This window comes from Typopeltis vanoorti, chromosome 5 (assembly GCF_054136105.1).
Source record: "Typopeltis vanoorti isolate ZY-2024b chromosome 5, IOZ_Tvanoo_1.0, whole genome shotgun sequence".
Classification (NCBI taxonomy): Eukaryota; Metazoa; Arthropoda; class Arachnida; order Uropygi; family Thelyphonidae; genus Typopeltis; species Typopeltis vanoorti.
Window position 1 is genome coordinate 123242400 of NC_143553.1, and position 20844 is coordinate 123263243.

Sequence of the window (20844 nt, forward strand, 5' to 3'; positions counted from 1 at the left end):
TCTCGTCACATGATGAGAGGAGTCTTTATATGAGCTTTTTAAGCTAAAGGTGAGTTAGTCGATTTCATACGGGGGAAGTATTTTCTCTCTCTCTCTCTCTCTCTCTCTCTCTCTCTCTCTCTCTCTCCAGGATTTGTCTGTATGCGGGATGAAAAACCGCATACAGACAAATCGGTCTTGAATATACCCAATTTAAAGACAAAAAGTTCCAAATATACTATTAGTGGTAGTAGACGCCGATGTGTGTAATTGATATGGAGTTATAAATGGAGGTTTATACACAACGCATAGATCTGTTTATTTATTTATTTATTAACGCATAGATAGTGTAGGTCGTGTTTTGCGTAGAATGGAGTACCCTCCCACGATGAGTTCATGGACTACTTGGAGATGTCACGTGGTAATAATAATAATAATAATAATAATAATAATAATAATAATAATAATAATAATAATAATAATAATAATAATAATGTTAACAGTTTGAGAACGTGGAAAACATCTCAAAATAAAATTAATCGACATTGGAATTTTGGTAATCGAGTTCTTTAAGTCATATCTCGGATAGCTACATTCTACAGACAGATTTTTGAAAACTAAACAATGCAGAATTTTAAAACGCCGCATAGAATACTGTGAAAGGCTTTTTGACATTCTAGAAAATACTGATATTGACTCTTATGATTTGGGAATTTTAAAGAGATTATATTGGTCACAAATAGCGTCAGTGTGTGTAAATGGAGAGGAAACAGGAGAATTCCCGGTGGAGAGAGGAGTCAGACAAGGATGCAAGTTATCACCATTATTGTTTAACTTTTATAGTGAACAAATGTTTAGAGAGGCACTTGAGGATGTAGAAGAAGGAATAAAAATAAACGGAAGAATCATTAATAACTTAAGATATGCGGATGATGTGGTAGTGATGGTAGAAAGTGAAAATGGGTTACAACAAATTATTCAAAGAATTGAAAACTCTTGTAAAGATTACGGACTAAGAATTAACACAAAAAAGACCAAGATAATGATAATGGGTAGAAAAATAGGAGATAATGTAAAAATAAGATGTGGAGGAAAGATTTTAGAAGAAGTGGAAAGATTTCAATATTTAGGTAGCTGGATCTCAGAGAAAGGAACTTCAGAGTTGGACATTAGAAATAGAATAGGCAAAGCTAAATCGGCATTTATGGAAATGAAGAGAATTTTAATAAACAAGAACACTAAAATAGGCGTTAGAATTGGAATAGTTAAAGCAACAGTTTGGAGTATTGCAAGTTATGGAAGTGAGTCATGGACACTAAGAAAGAGAGATATGGAAAGAATTAATGCATTGGAAATATGGTGTTATAGAAAGATGGAAAAGATTAGCTATAGAGAAAGAATATCAAATCAAGAAGTTTTAAGACGAGTTGGGATGGAAAGAAAACTGTTAAAGAATATTATGCAAAGAAAGACTAGATTTGTAGGACATCTTCTGAGAGATTCTTCGGGACACCTGACAAGAACTATATTACAAGGGAAAGTTGAGGGGAAGAGAAGACGTGGAAGACCAACTAGAGAGTGGTTTAATGATATCGTGGAATGGACTGGTTTAAGAATGATGGAAGCGACAGACAGAGAGAAATGGAGAAGAGCTGCTCATCTGCTGCAACCCTCTTGCTAGAGGATGCTACCGGACGACGACAACGACAGAATACTGATCTCCAACCTCACCAGTCTAAGGCGAGACAGACGGTGAGGTTTCCGAGAATACTGCAAACAGGGCTCAAATTTCATTGAACTGTCAGTAAAGTGGTTGATTATAACAATTTATTATACACCATTTATCAGTGTGTACTGATTTTAAATAGTATCAGAATATGTTATTCAACTCCAGCGTTATAGTAGAGAAATCCCATAAAGCAGAATACATTTTTTATTATAGATGAATTACGTGATGAAACTGTTGAAATGAATTTTTTTATATAAAATATGACTGCTAATTCATGTCTCATAAATGCGTATAACAGTTAACACGATAGCTAGGAATAGATAGATTTAGTTATATATAATAAATACTCCGTTTTTAGCAAACTTTGGTGCGCATTCTTCCCATCTCTGTTTTTTTTATTATGTTATGTTTATTTTTCTTCTTTGATATATTCGTTCAAATGTAGAGAAGTTCTTAAGATATCAAAGTGCCGATTAAAAGTCAAGTTACAGAAAACATATATCTGAGATGTACACTCAAAATTAATGTATGCATTTAGTGATTTTTGTGTTGTATGCTTAAAGAAATAAAGGAACCATCAATACTTGTGAAAATCGTGTCCAGTTTATTAATGGAAGCTTGAAATAAATTTTGTTAGACTTCCAAAAATTTGTATAGGGAGAAACGAAAAGGAAATGCATTGTCAGTCCAACAAGTCCAAAGTATTTTGTTTCAATTACACTTCCAAATATTGGATCACAGAGAATGGCAGACAGATGTCTCGTTACTATAGTAACCATAACAGGATGTCTTGTAACTGTTCGATGCTAAATAGTATCTATAATAGTGTGCTATGATCTAAGGAATGAAAATAATTACAATTATTCTAGGCGACCTTGAATCGGTCTAACACTGGATTCGAATCCATTTTATAGATGAATATTCTTGAACTCAACTACTTTGATTCTATTTTGCAACTTCGTTGTGACTAAGACATTTCTTTGACGAAGCGGCTTCATCCGGAATGTCCCGCCTTGATATTTTCATCTTCCAACAGTTTATTTTTCTTTCTTGAATTCATTTTTTTTTGATTGTGCAAAACCACACTGACCTCCGTTGATACGGTTTTAGGGATGTCCGTATGGTCTAGAGGTCTACTTTCCCAAGCTCAACTGAATTCTTCGACAAAACTTCACATAAAGGGGATGTTCACTCCGAATAAGTGAGAAATAATGACTTGTCCACCATGTACATAAACTCTTCAAAAGAACTCAAACTAAAAATGATTTGTGCACAAGAGAAAACCGGGTTGGTTTTCATACTAAAGATTAAAAGCTCACTTGTCATTTTTTGCTGTAAATCTTCCTACGAATCATCAAACTCTCTTTCTGTGACGTTTGGTAAGTAATAGCACAACGATACAAATAAAAAATAAATAAATAAATACATCAAACGATCAAATAAATAGAGTGGGTTTGAGCAAACTGCTGTTTATACTTCCAGCTCGACGTTTTTTTTTTGTGTGTGGACGTCTCTACAGAGGGCAGCACCGTTATTATCAGCCAGAACTCAGCCAAAATAAGGAAATGCACAGGCAGTTTCAGTATTATAACCCTGGGTAGTTTTTATAGCACGATAATGATGGTTTTGGTTTTCGAAAAATGTTTGTAATATCACAATACCGTGTTGAAGACGGTCATAGACTTCGTTACGTTGTCATCCTGAAAAAAAAATACAAATGTTAAACGATGCCTTATATTTAGAAAGAGATTTATTAATATATTAAAAATATTTTATTTTCTATTCACTGGTTCTTTTATTACACACACACACACACACACACACACACACACACACACACACACACACACACACACACACACACACACACACACGATAAATCCTCAATAGCAAACATTTACTGAAACTTTAAATCGAAATTAAAATCCAAAAGATATGCATTGGGGATGGGGGATGGGGATTCAGAAAGACCCCAGTAGCGTCATTTTGATATCTCTTAGGTTAGGAATTAATAAAAATGTATGAAGGCAAATAGTCACGTATATTTCATTAAAATAAAACAATGAACTTATAGCGAAACACATCATTGACAGAACAGTATTTTCACGAATTTATCTTTTGTTTTTTTCACATTCCAATCTTTACATGAACTTAAGAAGTTTGATAATAACAGAGTGATAGAATAATACTAATGATCGTTGAAAAAAAAACAGTTAAAACAGCATCGAGTAATCCCGTTTGTGTAAACAGAAGTTTAATTAAAAGTGGTTCGCTCTGGGCGAGCTATTACTTCTTAGAATTGCGACCTCATCTTGTATTAAAGCATAAAAAGTCATACCACAGTGTCTCAATACATTGCTCTGCCGAAACAGTCCTGCCTATTACATGTAAAAACCGTGGTCTTTGGGCAGGACAGAGTATGTCCTTACATAACCAGTAAGCGATGTGATTGAGATAAACGATTCTTCTTTCTCGACAAGCCCTTATTCGTAGATTATCCTGAGTGTGCTAGTAGGAGGGGCTCTTCTTCTTCTTCCCCATCTACCTTCCTCATCCATCGATCAGTATTCCCTCCCCCCTTTAATCTAATGATTTCGCTGCTTGTATTTGCAGGAACAGGGAGAGGATAATAATTTTTCATTCCTTTAATTGCTGCCTTGTAAAAAAGATAGCATGTACGCGAAAGGAATGCAATCAATAAAACTATTATAAACAATTCTTGCAGTTAAGGTAAAAATTAACTTTCAAAGCGATTGCAATAAATAGAACACATCGTTTAAATGCAAATGCTTGATTGGTATTTAATCAAGTGCTGGAATTTTGTTAATGTGGCATCAAGTTCATTAGAAGCTGTCAATTCATGTATTTTTACTCTCTCTCTCTCTCTCTCTCTCTCTCTCTCTGTCTCTCTGTGTGTGTGTGTGTGTGTGTGTGTGTGTGTGTGTGTGTGTGTGTGTGTGTGTGTGTGTGTGTGTGTGTGTGTGTGTGTGTGTGTGTGTGTGTGTGTGTGTGTGTGTGTGTGTGAAACAATATTACAAATAAACTTAAATGACTTATGCTTTTGTTCATAAAGAAAACACGAATTTAAGTAAAATTTTGCATGTAAGCAAACTATTGCGAGTTGTTAGATATGTCTTAACATATCACTTTTTTATTTATTTATTTTTAGTTCGATAACATGGTCTTGTTTGTACTATTAATTGTTCTTTGTAATGAAAAATCAAGAACCTTAAAAATGTTTGGAAAAATGTGTTGCAAAAAAAAAAAAAAAAGGTATGGCTGTATAAACTCATGCTCGACCTGAATACAAAACGACGTGCTGTTTTTCACTAACCTACTCAAAACGAAAGAACAAACCAGCACTAATCCAAAAAACGTAAGTGATTTAGTAGCCAGATATCTGACAATCATTTGCTTTCGAGAGATTGATAGTCCTCGCACTCAATTTTACGTAGTCCGAGGCTATTTTTGTTTAATAAAACATTATTACCTTTCCCTATAAGTTAAAATATAATAACATTTAATTAATTAGGTTTCTCTATAAGTTAAAAATGCATTTAGTTTATTACGTTTTCCTACAAGAAACATATTTAAACATACTTTATTCTTATAAGGACTGGCTTAAAGGGGAGAAGCAAGAATGCTTTTCATCTTCCCCGTTATCTGTAGAGAACAGTGTAGGGATAAGGTGTTATTGAGCTATTAAAGCTCTGATCATAGAAGGAGGGTAACAGCAATAGCCTAGACTCAGTCAGAACTTCATTGGCTACATCATTGCCATCCATTACCTTCCAAGGGTATTGGATTGAATGAATCATCACCGCATCTTAAAAAAAGTTCTTAAAAGAACTGGGAGATGGACTGAGTCTTTGACCCTTTATCCCGTCATCTGAATGAAGAAAATCTGTGTGGATGGGGTGTTATTGAGCTAAAACCTCTAGTCATGGCTCGGTAACGGCAATAGCCGAGCCTCAGTTAAAACTTCGTTGGCTACAGCATTGCCATTGTTAGGACAGTGTAGGGATAAGGTGTTATTGAGCTATTAAAGCTCTGATCATGGAAGGAGGGTAACAGCAATAGCTTAGACTCAGTCAGAACTTCATTGGTTACAGCATTGCCATCCATTACCTTCCAAGGGTATTGGATTGAATGAATCATCACCGCATCTTAAAAAAAGTTCTTAAAAGAACTGGGAGATGGACTGAGTCTTTGACCCTTTATCCCGTCATCTGAATGAAGAAAATCTGTGTGGATGGGGTGTTATTGAGCTAAAACCTCTAGTCATGGCTCGGTAACGGCAATAGCCGAGCCTCAGTTAAAACTTCGTTGGCTACAGCATTGCCATTGTTAGGACAGTGTAGGGATAAGGTGTTATTGAGCTATTAAAGCTCTGATCATGGAAGGAGGGTAACAGCAATAGCTTAGACTCAGTCAGAACTTCATTGGTTACAGCATTGCCATCCATTACCTTCCAAGGGTATTGGATTGAATGAATCATCACCGCATCTTAAAAAAAGTTCTTAAAAGAACTGGGAGATGAACTGAGTCTTTGACCCTTTATCCCGTCATCTGAATGAAGAAAATCTGTGTGGATGGGGTGTTATTGAGCTAAAACCTCTAGTCATGGCTCGGCAACGGCAATAGCCGAGCCTCAGTTAAAACTTCGTTGGCTACAGCATTGCCATTGTTACCGTGGATCACCGCATCTCTTTTTTTCATCTTCCCCGTTATCTGTAGAGGACAGTGTAGGGGTAAGGTGTTATTGAGCAATTAAAGCTCTGATCATGGCAGGAGGGTAACAGCAATAGCCGAACCTCAGTTAGAACTTCATTAGCTACAGCATTGTCATCCATTACCCTCCAAGGGTATTGGTTTGAATGAACCAAATACCGCATCTCACGGTGGATTGATTCACCTCCCACAGATATCAAGGAGTGGTTTATGGTGGAGCGGAGTCCAGTAAAAGGCAAGTGACTATCAAAGAGTGGTTTATGATGGAGCGCAGCTCAGTAGAAGGCGGGTGACTAGTGGTATGCCCACCGCATCTCTGGATTTAAAACATAATAATAATAATATACTTATTTAAGAAAAGAAAAGGTGTATTCGGCATGTTTACGGAAAGAGTTTACTTAGAAACTGAAATTATTATAAACGGGAACAAAATAAAATGTTATAAAGAGCATTTAATTTCGAATAGCGTACGTTGTTTTATGGTAATAATGCTGTGCAAGATATGTAAGAAACTTACTTTGGTACAAGAATCCATGAATTCATCAATTGTAACAACGCCATCTTTATTGAGGTCAAGTTTCTGAAATTAAAATAAACAAATTAATAACCTAAGCATATAACAAAGATGGATTAATTGATGACAACTGAAACTTTCAATTCTTTCTGATTAGCTCCTAAAATTGGCATAAAATCTATATAAAAACTACATCGTGGAAATGAAGCATCGCAAATCCTCTAAAGTGAAATTTATAAAGTAATATTTATTATGAAAAGAATATTGATCAAAACAAACCATACCTGTGCATTTTTACTTTCATGCTATACAAGTTTAGTTACTGTTTAGGATTTTTATTACTTATAATGAATCTGAAAACGATATAAAATTGACAGCCAGAAAAGAAGTAAGTGAGAGATGTATATAGACCTCAACATAACATGAATATAGGACTGAAAAAAATAGGAACGCAATCATAATGTCGGCGTTCATACAATTGACAATTATTCTTTAAGGGTGAAGCAAAATGCTTTTCATATTCCCCGCTATCTGTCGTGGTTACAGTGAGGGTAAAATTTACGAGCAGTTTGCTCGCCCTGAATGGGCATGGAGATTATGTATCGCTATAGGAGGCTAATATAGTTTTTGGTCTTCTATATTTAAATATGTCCGTTGGCTCGTATGCTGCAGCTTGTTGAACCAAATCGTTGGGATGTGTGGACGTCTTTAGAAAAAATTTGGAAGCTAAAGATTGTAGGTAAGAGAGAATATAGGGAATATTTGTGTCTCTGTGGAGTTGGCTGTTTCTAACACACCACGGGGCGTTCAAAATCATTCTCAAGCACTTGTTCTGCACTCGCTGTATCTTAATAATGTTAGTATTAGAGGTGTGGCTCCAGGCTGGAGAGGCATAGGTGATTATAGGACGAATCGTCATCTGGTATAGCTGCAATTTGATTCTGTTGCTGAGTTTGCTATTTCTATTAATTAGCGGGTAGATCTGAGCTATGGCTTTAGATGCTTTTGCACATGCAGACTTGATATGTTGGTTGAAAGATAGCTTTTTGTCGAGAATCACACCCAGGTAATTTGTTTCTTTCTGCCAGGGAATTTTAGTATTGAATAGTAACACATCTCTTGCAGGAGACATTGGCCTTTTTGAGAAGAGAACCGCTGAGCTTTTCAGGGGGTTGACTTCCAATCTCCACTTGGAGAACCAACCCTCCAGCTTTAGAAGATTTTCTTGAAGCTTTCTGGTAACGAAGTGGGGTCTGAGAGATCTGGTTAGTATTGCCGTATCGTCCGCATACAGTGCTAAAATGGAAGTCATCGGATTGTGTGGGATGTCTGACATGTTTACAGAAAACAGCAATGGAGCCAGTAGAGATCCCTGCGGCACTCCAGCAAAGATATGGCACTGGGACGATGTAGAACCGTTAATTTTAACTTGCATTGATCTATTCTGAAGATATGAACGGATTAGATGAACCATTTTTAGTGAGATACCGGCTGAGATAAGTTTGTGCAGGAGTCCAAAATGCCAGATTTTGTCAAATGCTTTAGATAGGTCTAGGAATACCGCTCCTGTGCACTGACGCCAGTTGTAGCTGGTGGTGATATATTCCACAATTCTGTGGATTTGCTGGGTAGTACTATGGTGTTGTCGAAATCCAAACTGTTCTTTAAGGAGGATGTTTAGGTTATTTACTGAGGTTTGGAGTCGTGAGAGGATGACCTTCTCTGCAACCTTACCCACATTGGAGATGAGACTGATTGGACGATAATTCTGCGGTAAGTGTGGGTCTTTGCCTGGATTATGTATAGGAATCACATCAGCCATTTTCCAGGTGGAAGGAAAATAGTGAAGTCTTAAGATTGCACTTATTATACTGGTCAGATGCACTATTGCTTTTCGAGGCAGCAGCTTGATCACCCTTTTTGAGATGCTGTCTGGTCCAGGAGCTTTATTGTTCTTAAGTTTTTTAATAATATCATATAATTCAACAGGTGATGCGGGTGCAATATGATCGGAACTGGTGTCCGGGAGGTTTAGTACATGCCTAACCTGTCTGTGGATTTTGTACAGATGATTGAAATCAATGTTGTTATAAGAAGGTTTGCACTGATCCTCAAGATTTTTAAGTATGGCTTCTGCCTTATCTGCATCTGTGTGGACTAGGCCCTGGTTTGAGATTATAGGGGGAGGGATCTGGTTTTATTTTTGATATTTCTCAGTAGGCCCCAGATAGAGTTATCAATAGGTGAGATAGAGGCTAACTTTTTATCCCAAACTTCGTTTCTATGTGTTTTAAGTGCATCTCTTACTGCTCCATTCAATCTGTTAAGCACTGTCTTATCCTGAGGTGCGCGAGTGTTATGAAATCTCTTCTTAGCTCTGCTCTTCTCTCTGATCAGGTCCATAATGTCCTCAGGCAAACGATCAGGCTTGGGAACAGGTTTCTGGTAGGATGCAACCATTATAGCGGACTTAATCTGTTGGGTGAGGCTAGTCACTGCAGATTCCACATCTTCTGGTGTGCATATGTGAGGGACGGGTCCTATTTGATCCCGAAGTGCTTTAGACAATCTCTCCCACGATATGCCTGAATGAGAAGGAGGAGACAGGCATTCTTGTTCTCCCAATTGCAGTAGAATTGGGTTGTGATCCGACGACAGCTCGTTTAGTGATGAAAGGCTGTACTGGAATTTAATGTCTTGCAGGATGGCTATATCCAGGATATCAGCAGTGCCAGATGTACTGAGATGAGTTGGTTCGGTAGGTCCAGCCACAACAGCATCGTTTAATCCTGTGTAGCTAGAAAGGATGCGACCATTTTTGTTGGTAGATTTACTGTTCCGAGCAGGATGCTTTGCATTGAGGTCTCCAGCAATGATGACCGGTCCTTTTACTCCAAGGATGGCATCCAGATCTGAGGTCAATAATGTCTTTAATGGAGGGTTATATGCAGAAAAAATTTTGAGGTTTCCAATTGAGTTTGTGAGAACATTGATTCCTGTGATTTCGAGGTTGGTGGTAGTAGGGTTGGTTATTGAGTGATGATTGATATAGTTTTTGATAAGGGTGGCTGTACCTCCACCTCTATACCCAAGCCTGTCGTTTCTGTAAATCTGATACCCTCTGATTTTCAGGGTGTCAGCAGGCCTCAGGTGAGTTTCATTAATTAGCAGTATATCTGGGTTGTATCTATTATTAAATTCCTGGATTTCTAACAGTTTGTTTTTAATACCGTTGGCATTCCAACCGATGATCCTAAGAGAGTTTGGGACGATTTTTTTCCTATGCATCAGAGAGTGCAGATAATATGGATTGGGTTTGCTGTAGGAATATTTTTGTGACACTTAAGGATGGATTTGAGTTGCTGAAATCCTGCAGCATGTTTGCAAGAGAAGAGGTGATAACAGCTGATAGATTTGAGTGTGGATTATTCCGGTTCTGGGTTTGTACTATCTGATTGGAGCGGGCCACATCAGCATATGTTCTTACTTGATGTTGAAGATTCGTTTTCTTAAGGGGCTCAGTTAATGATGGGCGAGCACCTGTTGTCATGTATTCACTCTTGGAGAACTGAGTAGCCTGAGCTTCAGGAACTCTCGCACTAGATGACGAGGTAGATTGATGACATGTATCATTAAATCTGTTTTGGGGGTGATGTATACACCCTCTATAATTAGCAGGGTGAGGACCCTCACAATTAGCGCACTTAGCCGGGGTGGAATTTGGCTTGGCGCAGGTGTTTGTGGGGTGATTCTCGCCACATTTTAGGCATTTGAACTGAGCTTTGCATAGCTTCTGGGCATGGCCAAATATTTAGCATCGGTGGCACTGCCCAGAAGATGATTTCTTTCTCAATGGTTCTGGGGTGATTTTGAGTCCACAGATTGATTTTAGATTATAAATGTCTTTGTAAATGTTATGAATTTCTACTAAAACTAAAGGCATAGGTGTCTTATTTGATCTAAACATTCTAGTAACCTTTATGGGGGTAGTTCCTGTAGGTTAAAGTCAGCAACTATTTCATCTGTGTCAATATCCTCGGAGACTCCACGTAAGACTACTTTCAGATTTTTTTCGGAGGCAAGTGAAAATGTGTGATATTGGGTTCCTCTAGTGTCCAGTTCCTTTGTAAGATTTCTATAGTCAGCCACCGTGGTGGGCTGGATACGTATTCCCTCGTCTGAATTTTTAGCAGACGTATAACGAATCTGTGAATTAGCCATGATGGTTCTGAGTGATGACCATCTCTGCTTTTCCCTTAGGATAATCGGTGGCACCTTTTCATTGGGGGAAACAGAGGGATCTGAAATGAGAACATCCTCGTCCATACCAACAACATTTGTTGACTCAGCAGCAAGAATTTTTCTCTTCTTACGTGCGTGGGTTTCTTCTTGATCAGAAGGATTAGAGGTAGAGACAACTAGATTGAGTTTTTCCTCCATTTGAGGGGAGTCTTCATTTTCCTCAGCATCGACTTCAGGTGAGGAATACAAATTTAAGTAGCCGGGCCAATCCCGTTCAAACTTTTTGAGGAGCTTTTTAATAAAACTGAGTGCTAGCTTTTTATCGAGTGACTCGATAATAGTGTCGGGGTCAATCATACTAGTAGGCCATGTCAGCTTGAACTTCTTTTGGAGATTATCAATGAGTTCAAGAGCTGGCTCTTTATCGAGCAAATCAGTGAATACGTCTAGGTCAGGTACGCTCATATCGATTTAACTGCGTATATGCGTTAATAAAATATCCCGCAGGTCTGAAGACCTGCCAGCAGAAATTTTTGTAAAATATCCCGCAGCCGCAAAGGACTGCCTGCAATATCAAGCATAGGCGTGTCAACCAGCAATAAGATGTTAAAATACAACAACAATGGCGATACTAATGGTAGTAGGCCTAGCGTATCGCCTTTGTGAAGTCAGTTGACTTACCTGAATAAACCAGTATGGAAAATAAAATGCCTGTTTATGGCAGCAGCAAATAACTGATATTACTAAAGAATAAGCATAAAACTCTAAAAACTTATCAGTCAAATTCACAATTCACCATTAAAAATACACGACACGAAACACTAACACGCGAGCTGCCATCTTCAGTCATCCTCCACTACCTAATCAGATCTAATCTACTCCGGCGTTCATACACCATTGACCATTGATGTTACTGACAGGATGGGTGAAGCACAAGTGCTTTTCATATTCCCCTTTATCTGTAATGAGAGTTATTTGGGAATGGGAGATTTGTGAGCAATTAAGCTCGCCCTCTGAGGGCAGTAGTGTTAGCTATGATCAGTTGAGAGAAGAATAGCCTTCGGTCTTTTGTGTTCGTAGTAATCAGTCTCATTGTAATTGACAGCTTGCACGATTAGTGGGTTTGAATGTGAACTTGACTTCACGAAGAATTTTTCTGAAAGATCACGAAGAAGAGAGGAGATGTATGGAGTGCCGGTTTCTCGGTGAATTTGTGAATTTCTGATGAACCACGGTGCATCCAGGATCATCCTAAGGCATTTGTTTTGGATTCTCTGTAATTTTGAAATGTTTGATCTTGAAGTGTGACTCCATGCTGGTGAGGCGTAGGTAATGACTGGACGTAATACCATCCGGTAAAGAAGCAATTTATTATGTAGGTTCAATTTGCTCTTGCGGTTGATCAATGGGTAGAGCTGAGCTATGACTTTGGAAGATTTGGAACAAACGAGATTGATGTGTTTGTTGAAAAGGAGTTTCTTATCCATCAATACCCCAAGATATTTGGTCTCTGACTGCCATGGGATCTTTTGACCAGAGAGCAGGATGTCTTCTTTGTTGCAGATCTTTCTTCTTGAAAACATCATGGCTGAGCTTTTGAGGGGGTTTACTTGAATTCTCCAGTTGGTGAACCAGTTTGCTAGCTCATTGATACTTCCTTGGAGTCTAGTGATTGCTAGGTGAGGGCTGAGCGATCTGGCTAGAATAGCGGTGTCGTAGGCATAAAGAGCCGTAGTAGTTTTTGGATTGAGAGGAACATCTGCCATGTAAGTTGTGAAAAGTATTGGGGTCAGAAGAGAACCTTGAGGTACTCCCGCCAGGATTTTGCGCCTTGAAGAAACAATTCCGTTGAGTTTTACTTGCATGCATCTTTCATTGATATATGAATATATGAGTTTCACTAGTTTAATTGGGATATTGTTTTCAATTAGTTTGAAGATAAGGCCTTGATGCCAGACCTTATCAAAGGCCTTGGCAACATCCAAAAATACAGCAGCAGTATGAAGGTGCCAGTTAAAGCCATGAGTGATATGTTCTGTTAGTCGGTGAATTTGTTGCACTGTGTTGTGAACTTTGCGAAACCCAAATTGTTCATTTGGGATTATTTTCTGTTGGTCCACTGCTGATTGTAGTCTTGATAGGATGACCTTTTCTGTTACTTTGCCAAGACAGGAAAGAAGACTGATGGGCCTGTAGCTTTGGGGAAGTTGTGGGTTATTACCAGGTTTTTTCAGAGGTATAATGTCCGCGACTTTCCAATCAGAGGGAAAGTATTGGAATCTTAAGATGGAATTGGTAATATTAACTAGATGAATTATGGCTTTCCGTGGGAGTAGCTTTATTATTCTATTGGTAATGCCGTCAGGGCCGGGAGCCTTTTTATTCTTCAGATGGGAAATGATATTTATTATTTCTGTTGGAGATGTGGGGGTGATGGTTTCTGAATCATCCTTAAGCTGACTTAGTGCATTTCTAATTTTACGATGAACTTTGTAAATAAGATTGATATTTAAGTTTGCATAAGATGGGCTGCATTGATTTTCCAGATTGTTAATTAGGGCTTCTGCTTTTTCTTCATCTGTGTGTGCAACTCCAAGATTGGTCTTTAAAGGGGAAAGTGGTTGTCTTTTGGTACGAAGAGATTTTACAAACTTCCACATGGAGTTATCTTCTGGGTTGATTTCTTTCAGTTTGGTTTCCCATTTGGAGTTTCTGTGGACCTGGAGGGCTTCTCGAACCTGTCTGTTCAAAGTGTTTAAGGTTGCTTTGTCCTGCGGGGCTCTGGTGTTGTGATATCGCTTTCTGGCCTTGTTTTTGGCTCTAATCAAGTCCATTATCTCTTCTGGGATCTTAGAAGCGTGGAAGACAGTGGTTTGAGTGACTGATGCTATTGCTGTGTTGATTTGCCTAGTTAAATTGTTTACAGCTTGATCTATTTCTTCTTTTTTACGAATGACAGGGGGAGGACCGATGTGGATTGGAAGAACCTTAGAGAGTTTGTCCCATGGTATGAAAGAATGATGGGGAGAGAGTTGGTCTTGAAGTCCTAACCTGAGTAGGATGGGATTATGATCTGAGGTTAAGCTCTTCTACTGTCTCCAGCTGGTATTGATATTTGATGTTTCTGAGGATAACTATGCCTAATACATCAGAACTTCCTGATGGGCTGTAGTGGGTGGGCTCAGTGGGTCCAGCTACTATTGATGAGTTGAGTAATGTGTAGTTATAGGCGTTCATACAGTTTCGAAAAATTCAAGACCATAGTAGACCATATTAGAAACGATGAGGTGTGTGAAATTGAATTTCGTGTTTTTAAATAAATAAATAAATAATTGGAATTTTAAGTTAATGGTTTATTGTCGAAAAATATTTGTAATTAAATAAATATTTGGAATTAATATAATAATAATATTAATATTAATATAATAAATCGCTGTTAGTAGTCATCAGTGTTGGTGATAAATAGCTTATTAGCGGTTAGTAAGTCAGAAGTTTTTCTGAGAATTACGGAATCAAGACTGTTATATTTTTTTATTTTATTTATTTATTCATTTATTTATTTTTGCTAACTTAGAAAGCGTTTCTCATTTGTAAAACGCTAATTAAGCTGAACTGAAAAGAAAGTTGAAGGTAAAAAAAGGGGATGAGGAGGAGGAGGTGGAATTAAAAGTCAGTGATTTGTAATCGTCAGTTATGAATTCTAGCACATATCAGAGGATTCAGGTCATCCATATACTGCATGCATTTATCCTAGACCAGAAAAACCTTTATAAGGCTTATGCAGACATATGCGGGTTACTTCGATATTATTTCATCGAAAGTCGATTTTTTTTCTTCATGTCAAAAATTTTCATCCATCCATCCATCTTCGTCGTTCTTGGTCTGGTAAGCAGGGATTTGGTCCTGAAACCTGAACAGGTCTTAAGTTAGCCATTCAGAAAAGTTGCACACTCACACAATAAGAGTTGTCAGCATTAGAAACACGAAATGGAAGAGTTGTTTACCATATTCTCATCGCCTTCTCGTCTAATATGTGCTGGAAATGCACGGAATAAAGTTTCCGTAACGAAAAGAAATCTACTTCCTGCTCACCGCCAAGCATTAGTGCTAAAAGTCTTACTACTTTTTTTAATAATAAAAAGGATTAGAGAAAAATATGTAAGAAGTATGTAGATTTCATCTCTGATACTCTCTGTGAAGGGCAAAATAAATTTTATTTCTACAGGATGCAATTTTTATTTTTTTCGACTGCTTTCAGAAAAAAGTTCGGAAAGCCGCCGATAGAGGGAATATGGCGCTAATGTAGCCCAAGAAGCCGAAAATATGCATAAAGAAAACTGGTTTGCTGGCATCATAAGAACTATAAAGTGAAGAAATAAACGCATTCCTATTGATAATCGTGTTCAACATGCACCTCGTTTTACGTTACCGCGAGTTACTTTGTAAAGTGATTTTTCCTTTAACGAGTGCAATGCATCGGCAGCTCTTCGTGAGTTTAGAACCCACCAAATCTTGTATAAAGGTCCTCTGTCTGTTAGAACATTCTGAAATTTGAAGAAACAGGATCTTTGGAAGTTCGACCTGGCAGAGGACGGAAACCAGTTCCACCACAGGTGATTGAAGAAGTTGCCACCATGATCGTTGACAGATCACACGAAGTTGTTGATATTAGCAGCGCTCGTGGAGTAGCTCGACAATTGAATATGCCTTATTCCACCGTATGGAAAGCCATGCTCAAAATTATTACATTTTATCCATACAAGATCAAACGTATAGAAGCTGCTACACGATGATTACCATAAGCGACTGACATTTGCTGGGACCTTTCTGGTCAGATTGGAAGTCGACGATGCTTGATCTTGGAAAATTCTGTGAGGAAACGAGGACATTTTTATCTCAGCAAGGACTCTAAACACCGAAAGGTATCGAATTTGGGCTTCGGAATCACTTCACGCGCTCCAGGAATTCCCATTACATTCACTGAAAATTACCGTTTGGTGTGGCTTCACAGCAGATTTTATAATAAGACCATTCTTTTTTGAAGACATCACTCCGATAGGACCAGTAATTGGTTCCGTTACCGCACGGAAATATAGCAATATGCTGAACAGTTTTGTTATTCCGCAACTTCAGAAACGACGAGTCTTGACGAGATCATTTTTACTCCATGAGAGTTTTGTTTGTGGTCATATCTGTCGTGACAGTGTCTCGAACTTGGCAGCCTTAAAGGACAGCGTATCACGGACTCCACGAACATGTTGCGTTCTCCTGTTGAGAATGCTGTGCCCAAGACGCAATTTTTGGTCCACGAGAAGGGTGGTCACATTGAACCAGATCCTGTTTCCAAGGGTGAACTCAAGGTGCTCAAGCTCTACAAGTCTGTGACAACACTTACGCTCCAGTAACTGTAATACCGTAATTACACTGCTAAGTTAAACTGATATTAAAATGTTTATTGCTATGTTATCATAAGTTTGACACATCATCTTTCATTTCAGTTTAGTGTTTGCTATTCATTTGTCTGTCTATTTTAACGCTTTTTTTTTATTGTACAACGCCATATTTCCCCCTATCGGTAACTTTTCGAAAGTCTTTTTTTTTTCAATGGAATCCTTCGCATGTCTTGATTAGTCTTTCTAACAAATTTGATGATATTCCGGTTGTTAGATCGAACTACATAAGGCTCTGAATAAGGGAAGTTTAATTATGGCCACCCTGCATATCTCTCAAGGTATACAAATATCTATATCTGTCCGAAAGATACAGATATTTGTATCTCTCCATGTTATGATAACATGTATTACAAAAAGAAAATAGACGAACTTAAAAATGAAAACAAATGTGTGGGAATTGTCTTGACGCCTGTTTTTTTTTTTTTTTTTTTTCCATTTCTTGAATACATCATGTGGACGAAGCATTTAATAGATAGAAAGTGGGTTGGATCAATTCATGAGAATATCATTCTTAACCAGTCATCAATACTATTTCAATTTATAATTAAATAAATTAGCAAGTTATATTAATTAAATTAGTTAGCCAATGAAGTGAACAAATGTTGAATGAATTCAGCTAATTTCATTTTTCGTTAATTACACAAATTTCTTCAGTTATCTTTGGATAATTGAAGTAACATAATTTAATTATCTTTAGATAATTAAACGAAATATTTAAAATAAATTAGAAATTTTTAGGCAATTTTAATCCTTCAGTATTTTGTTTTATTTAAAATAGTTTAGTAAAAATATTAGTGTTAAAAGAATTTGAATTCTCGGGACACCTTTTTTATTTATCATAAAGTTTAATTAAAATAGTCGTGTGTCTTTAAAAGATCAAGAATCCAATACCCTTGGAGGATAATGGATGGCAATGCTGTAGCCAATGAAGTTCTAACTGAGGCTCGGCTATTGCTGTTACCCTCTTGCCATGATCAGAGTTTTAATAAAATAATAGCTCAATAAGGAAAATCAGTGGGAACTGGATAGTTCTTTTTAGGACTTCCAGGGTAACAATTAGCAATGCTGAACCAAGGAAGTTAACTGAGGTTCGGCTGTTGCTGTTATCCTGGGTGATGAGTTTTTGAGTTTGCTCCCTTAGGGTTTTTGCCTTAAGGGAGCACCTTGAGTCTCCGGGGAAGGTGTTCTCCGGCAGGGCCCGCTGAGGGGTTCTTGTCGGTGAATTATTTTCCTCGGAATTTGAGCGGTTCTGCTCAGGAGTCGGGGTGCTAGGATGGGGCGGCCGACACTGAGTGGAACCAACGCTGAGCGGTTCTGCTTAAACGGGGAGCCCGTCGGGGTGCTTGGACGGGGCGGACGTCAATGAGTGGAACCAACGCTGAGACATGGACGGTCTTTCGCCCACTATGGAGTGGCCTAGAGATCGTCCGATTTTTTGAGATTTTACCCTTTACTTACTAATCAGGGTAGCGGATAACAATGCTGTAGCCAATGAAGCTTTAACTGAGGCTCGGCTATTGCCGTTACCCAGCCATGACTAGAGCTTTTAGCTCATCATTCAGATGACGGTATAAAGGGTCAAGGACTCAGTCCATCGCCCAGTTCTTATTAGAACTAAGATCAGTGGATTTTTTTTTCTTTCAGGGAAGATGAGGATAGAATCCCAAAGTCCTTTTTAGGACTTCCAGGGTAACAAATGGCAATGCAGCCAACGAAGTTTTAACTGAGGCTCGGCTATTGCCGTCACCCAGCCATGACTAGAGCTGAAGATTACCCAGTGATCACGAGCAATGATATTGAGTTGTTAGCGAGATAGTGAAGTGAGGAGACAGTAGTTTTAGTGACGGATTATTCTCCAAGTATTGAAACCTTATTACAAAAGGAGCGTTTCTGAGTGTCAGAACTCAGAAAAACTTACTAAGGTAAGTAGCAGCCAATTCTCTATATAACCTAGCAATACCAAGACCATGGAAAAGCCCCCTAACGTTCGAAGAAGTTTACAGAGAGTTCCTAAGATTAGGATAACTCTTAAACGATAACTGACCAGGGAAGATAAAACTGTACGACACATCCCCCCCCGCAGCAGCCACAGACGACATCATGGACGACCACAACAACGAAGACGACACACACCCTCAACAAGACTTAGCACTTATACTTTGGCTCTTCATATATTTAGTAATTTTAGACTTAGCACTCTTGCCACAACCAGAAGAACAAGCAACGCTTACCAAACAGCAGAATCGCACACAGACTTCCAGAAAGGACAAAAGAAAAGAAAAATATCTAACACCACAGAAATATCCAAAACAAGAGAAACAGACAAAGGAAAGAATACCCCCAGTCATCCTAAGGGCCAAGGAACACTGGACATCGATCGCCACCGCTCTGAAAACAACAAGAATCACCTTCACAAAAGCAACAAACACGGAAGAAGGAATACGCATTCAACCTAATACATCGACAGACTACAGAAACATAACAAAATTCTTGGATAACAACAACCTACCGTATCACACATTCCAACTCAACAGCGACAACCATCTGAAAGTAGTGCTAAGAGGAATCACAGAAACAATATCAACAGAAGAAGTCACCATAGACCTAAATCACAACCCCACTAAGGTAAGCTGAATGCACAGAACAGACAAGACTCCCTACCCCTTGATCCTAGTCGAAATCTCAAAAGACCAGAAAGATATATACGACCTCCAAACCATCTGCGACCTAATTATAAAAGTAGAATCTCTGAGACGCAAATCCACAACAACACAATGTCACAGATGTCAGAAGTTCGGTCATGCACAGCGATGCTGCAGAACAGTATTCCGATGTGTACGAAAACACGCCACACTAGAATGCAAGAAACCACGCACCCAGTCAGAGAAATGTGGTAACTGCGGGGGCCCACACCCCGCCAACTACAGAGGGTGTACAGCACATCCCCAAAACCAGAAGATACAACCCCAAAGCAGCAAGCCCATACAAGAAAGCAGACCCACCCAACAAATCACAGCCTCCACAACAAACGGAAGAACATATGCAGAAGTTGCAAGACTAACCCAACAACAAGACTCCAAACCACCCACAGCAAACCAGCAAGACCAATCTCCTTAACATAACAAACTGCATAGGAGAGATGTTTGCAGAACTCCTACAAACTGACCCAACACAAGAGCCAAGGACATCATTCTAAAACACACAGATTTTATTCTCTGCAATCCTTAATGGATAAAAGCAAAATAAAAACCCCACTCTCTACAGATCATCAGCTGGAATGCAAACGGACTACCCAACAAAGCAATAGAACTACAGTAATTCGCAGCAGAAACCCAAGCAGACATCATCTTAGTGAATGAAACACACCTGCGTCCATCTGACAAGACAAGAATCAACAACTACACCATGTACCGCACAGACAGAACCTATGCAAGAGGAGGAGGAACTGCCATCTTCATTAAAAGAAGTATAAAACACAACACAATAGCCACACCTCAAACAGAAAACATGGAAACAACAGGAATTGAAATACACATGGAGAACACAAGCAGTATCATGGTATTTGCAGCATACATCCCCCCAAATAAAAAACTCCTAGAATCAGATCTAGACGAAATACTAAATGCAGGCAAAGCAGTAATCATAGCTGGAGATTATAATGCCAAACATTCAGTGTGGAATAGCAGAAACTCAAATATCAACGGAAGAATACTCGACTCTTATACTACTTCACGAAACATAGCAGTAATAGGACCCACAGAACCCACACATTACGGAGCAACCGGACGTCCTGATGTACTTGATATAGCTATATTAAAAAAACATAGCGCACAGCTATCAAATACATGCAGGCAACGAATTAAGTTCTGGTCACAACCCCATCATATTGCAACTAGGCACCACACAAGATTTAACGGAAAATACCTCCACCTTCATAAACTGGAAACAACTTCCCTCAGCCTTCCAGGAAATTCTTGGCTCAGTAACACATATAATATCCACTGAAGACATGGAAAAAGCAGTAAAAACATTTGAAGCAGTATCACAGGTAACACATACAGCCAAATGCGCACCACCAAGTAAACTCCTAGAGGACATAAAATGTCTTATCCGAGAGAAAAACAGGTTAAGAAGAAAATATCACAGAACACTGGATCCCGCAGATAAGCAGGCAGTTAACAAAGCTACAAACCAGG

The 20844-nt window shown here is 38.5% G+C and overlaps 1 protein-coding gene across 2 annotated transcripts in view; it reads right to left on the reverse strand.

Moving 5' to 3' along the window:
• Positions 1-2289: 2289 nt before the first annotated feature.
• The window catches only part of LOC150106776 (Kv channel-interacting protein 4-like), a 258123-nt gene continuing 239568 nt past the window's right edge, over positions 2290-20844 (reverse strand). For both annotated transcript variants that reach the window (XM_090392695.1, XM_090392696.1), the window contains exons 5-6: positions 6957-7019; positions 2290-3408 (exon numbers count right to left, since the gene is read on the reverse strand). In XM_090392695.1, the coding sequence (XP_090248821.1) occupies positions 3361-3408; positions 6957-7019 (111 nt within the window). In that variant the 3' untranslated portion in view covers positions 2290-3360. The remainder of the gene's footprint in view (positions 3409-6956; positions 7020-20844) is intronic.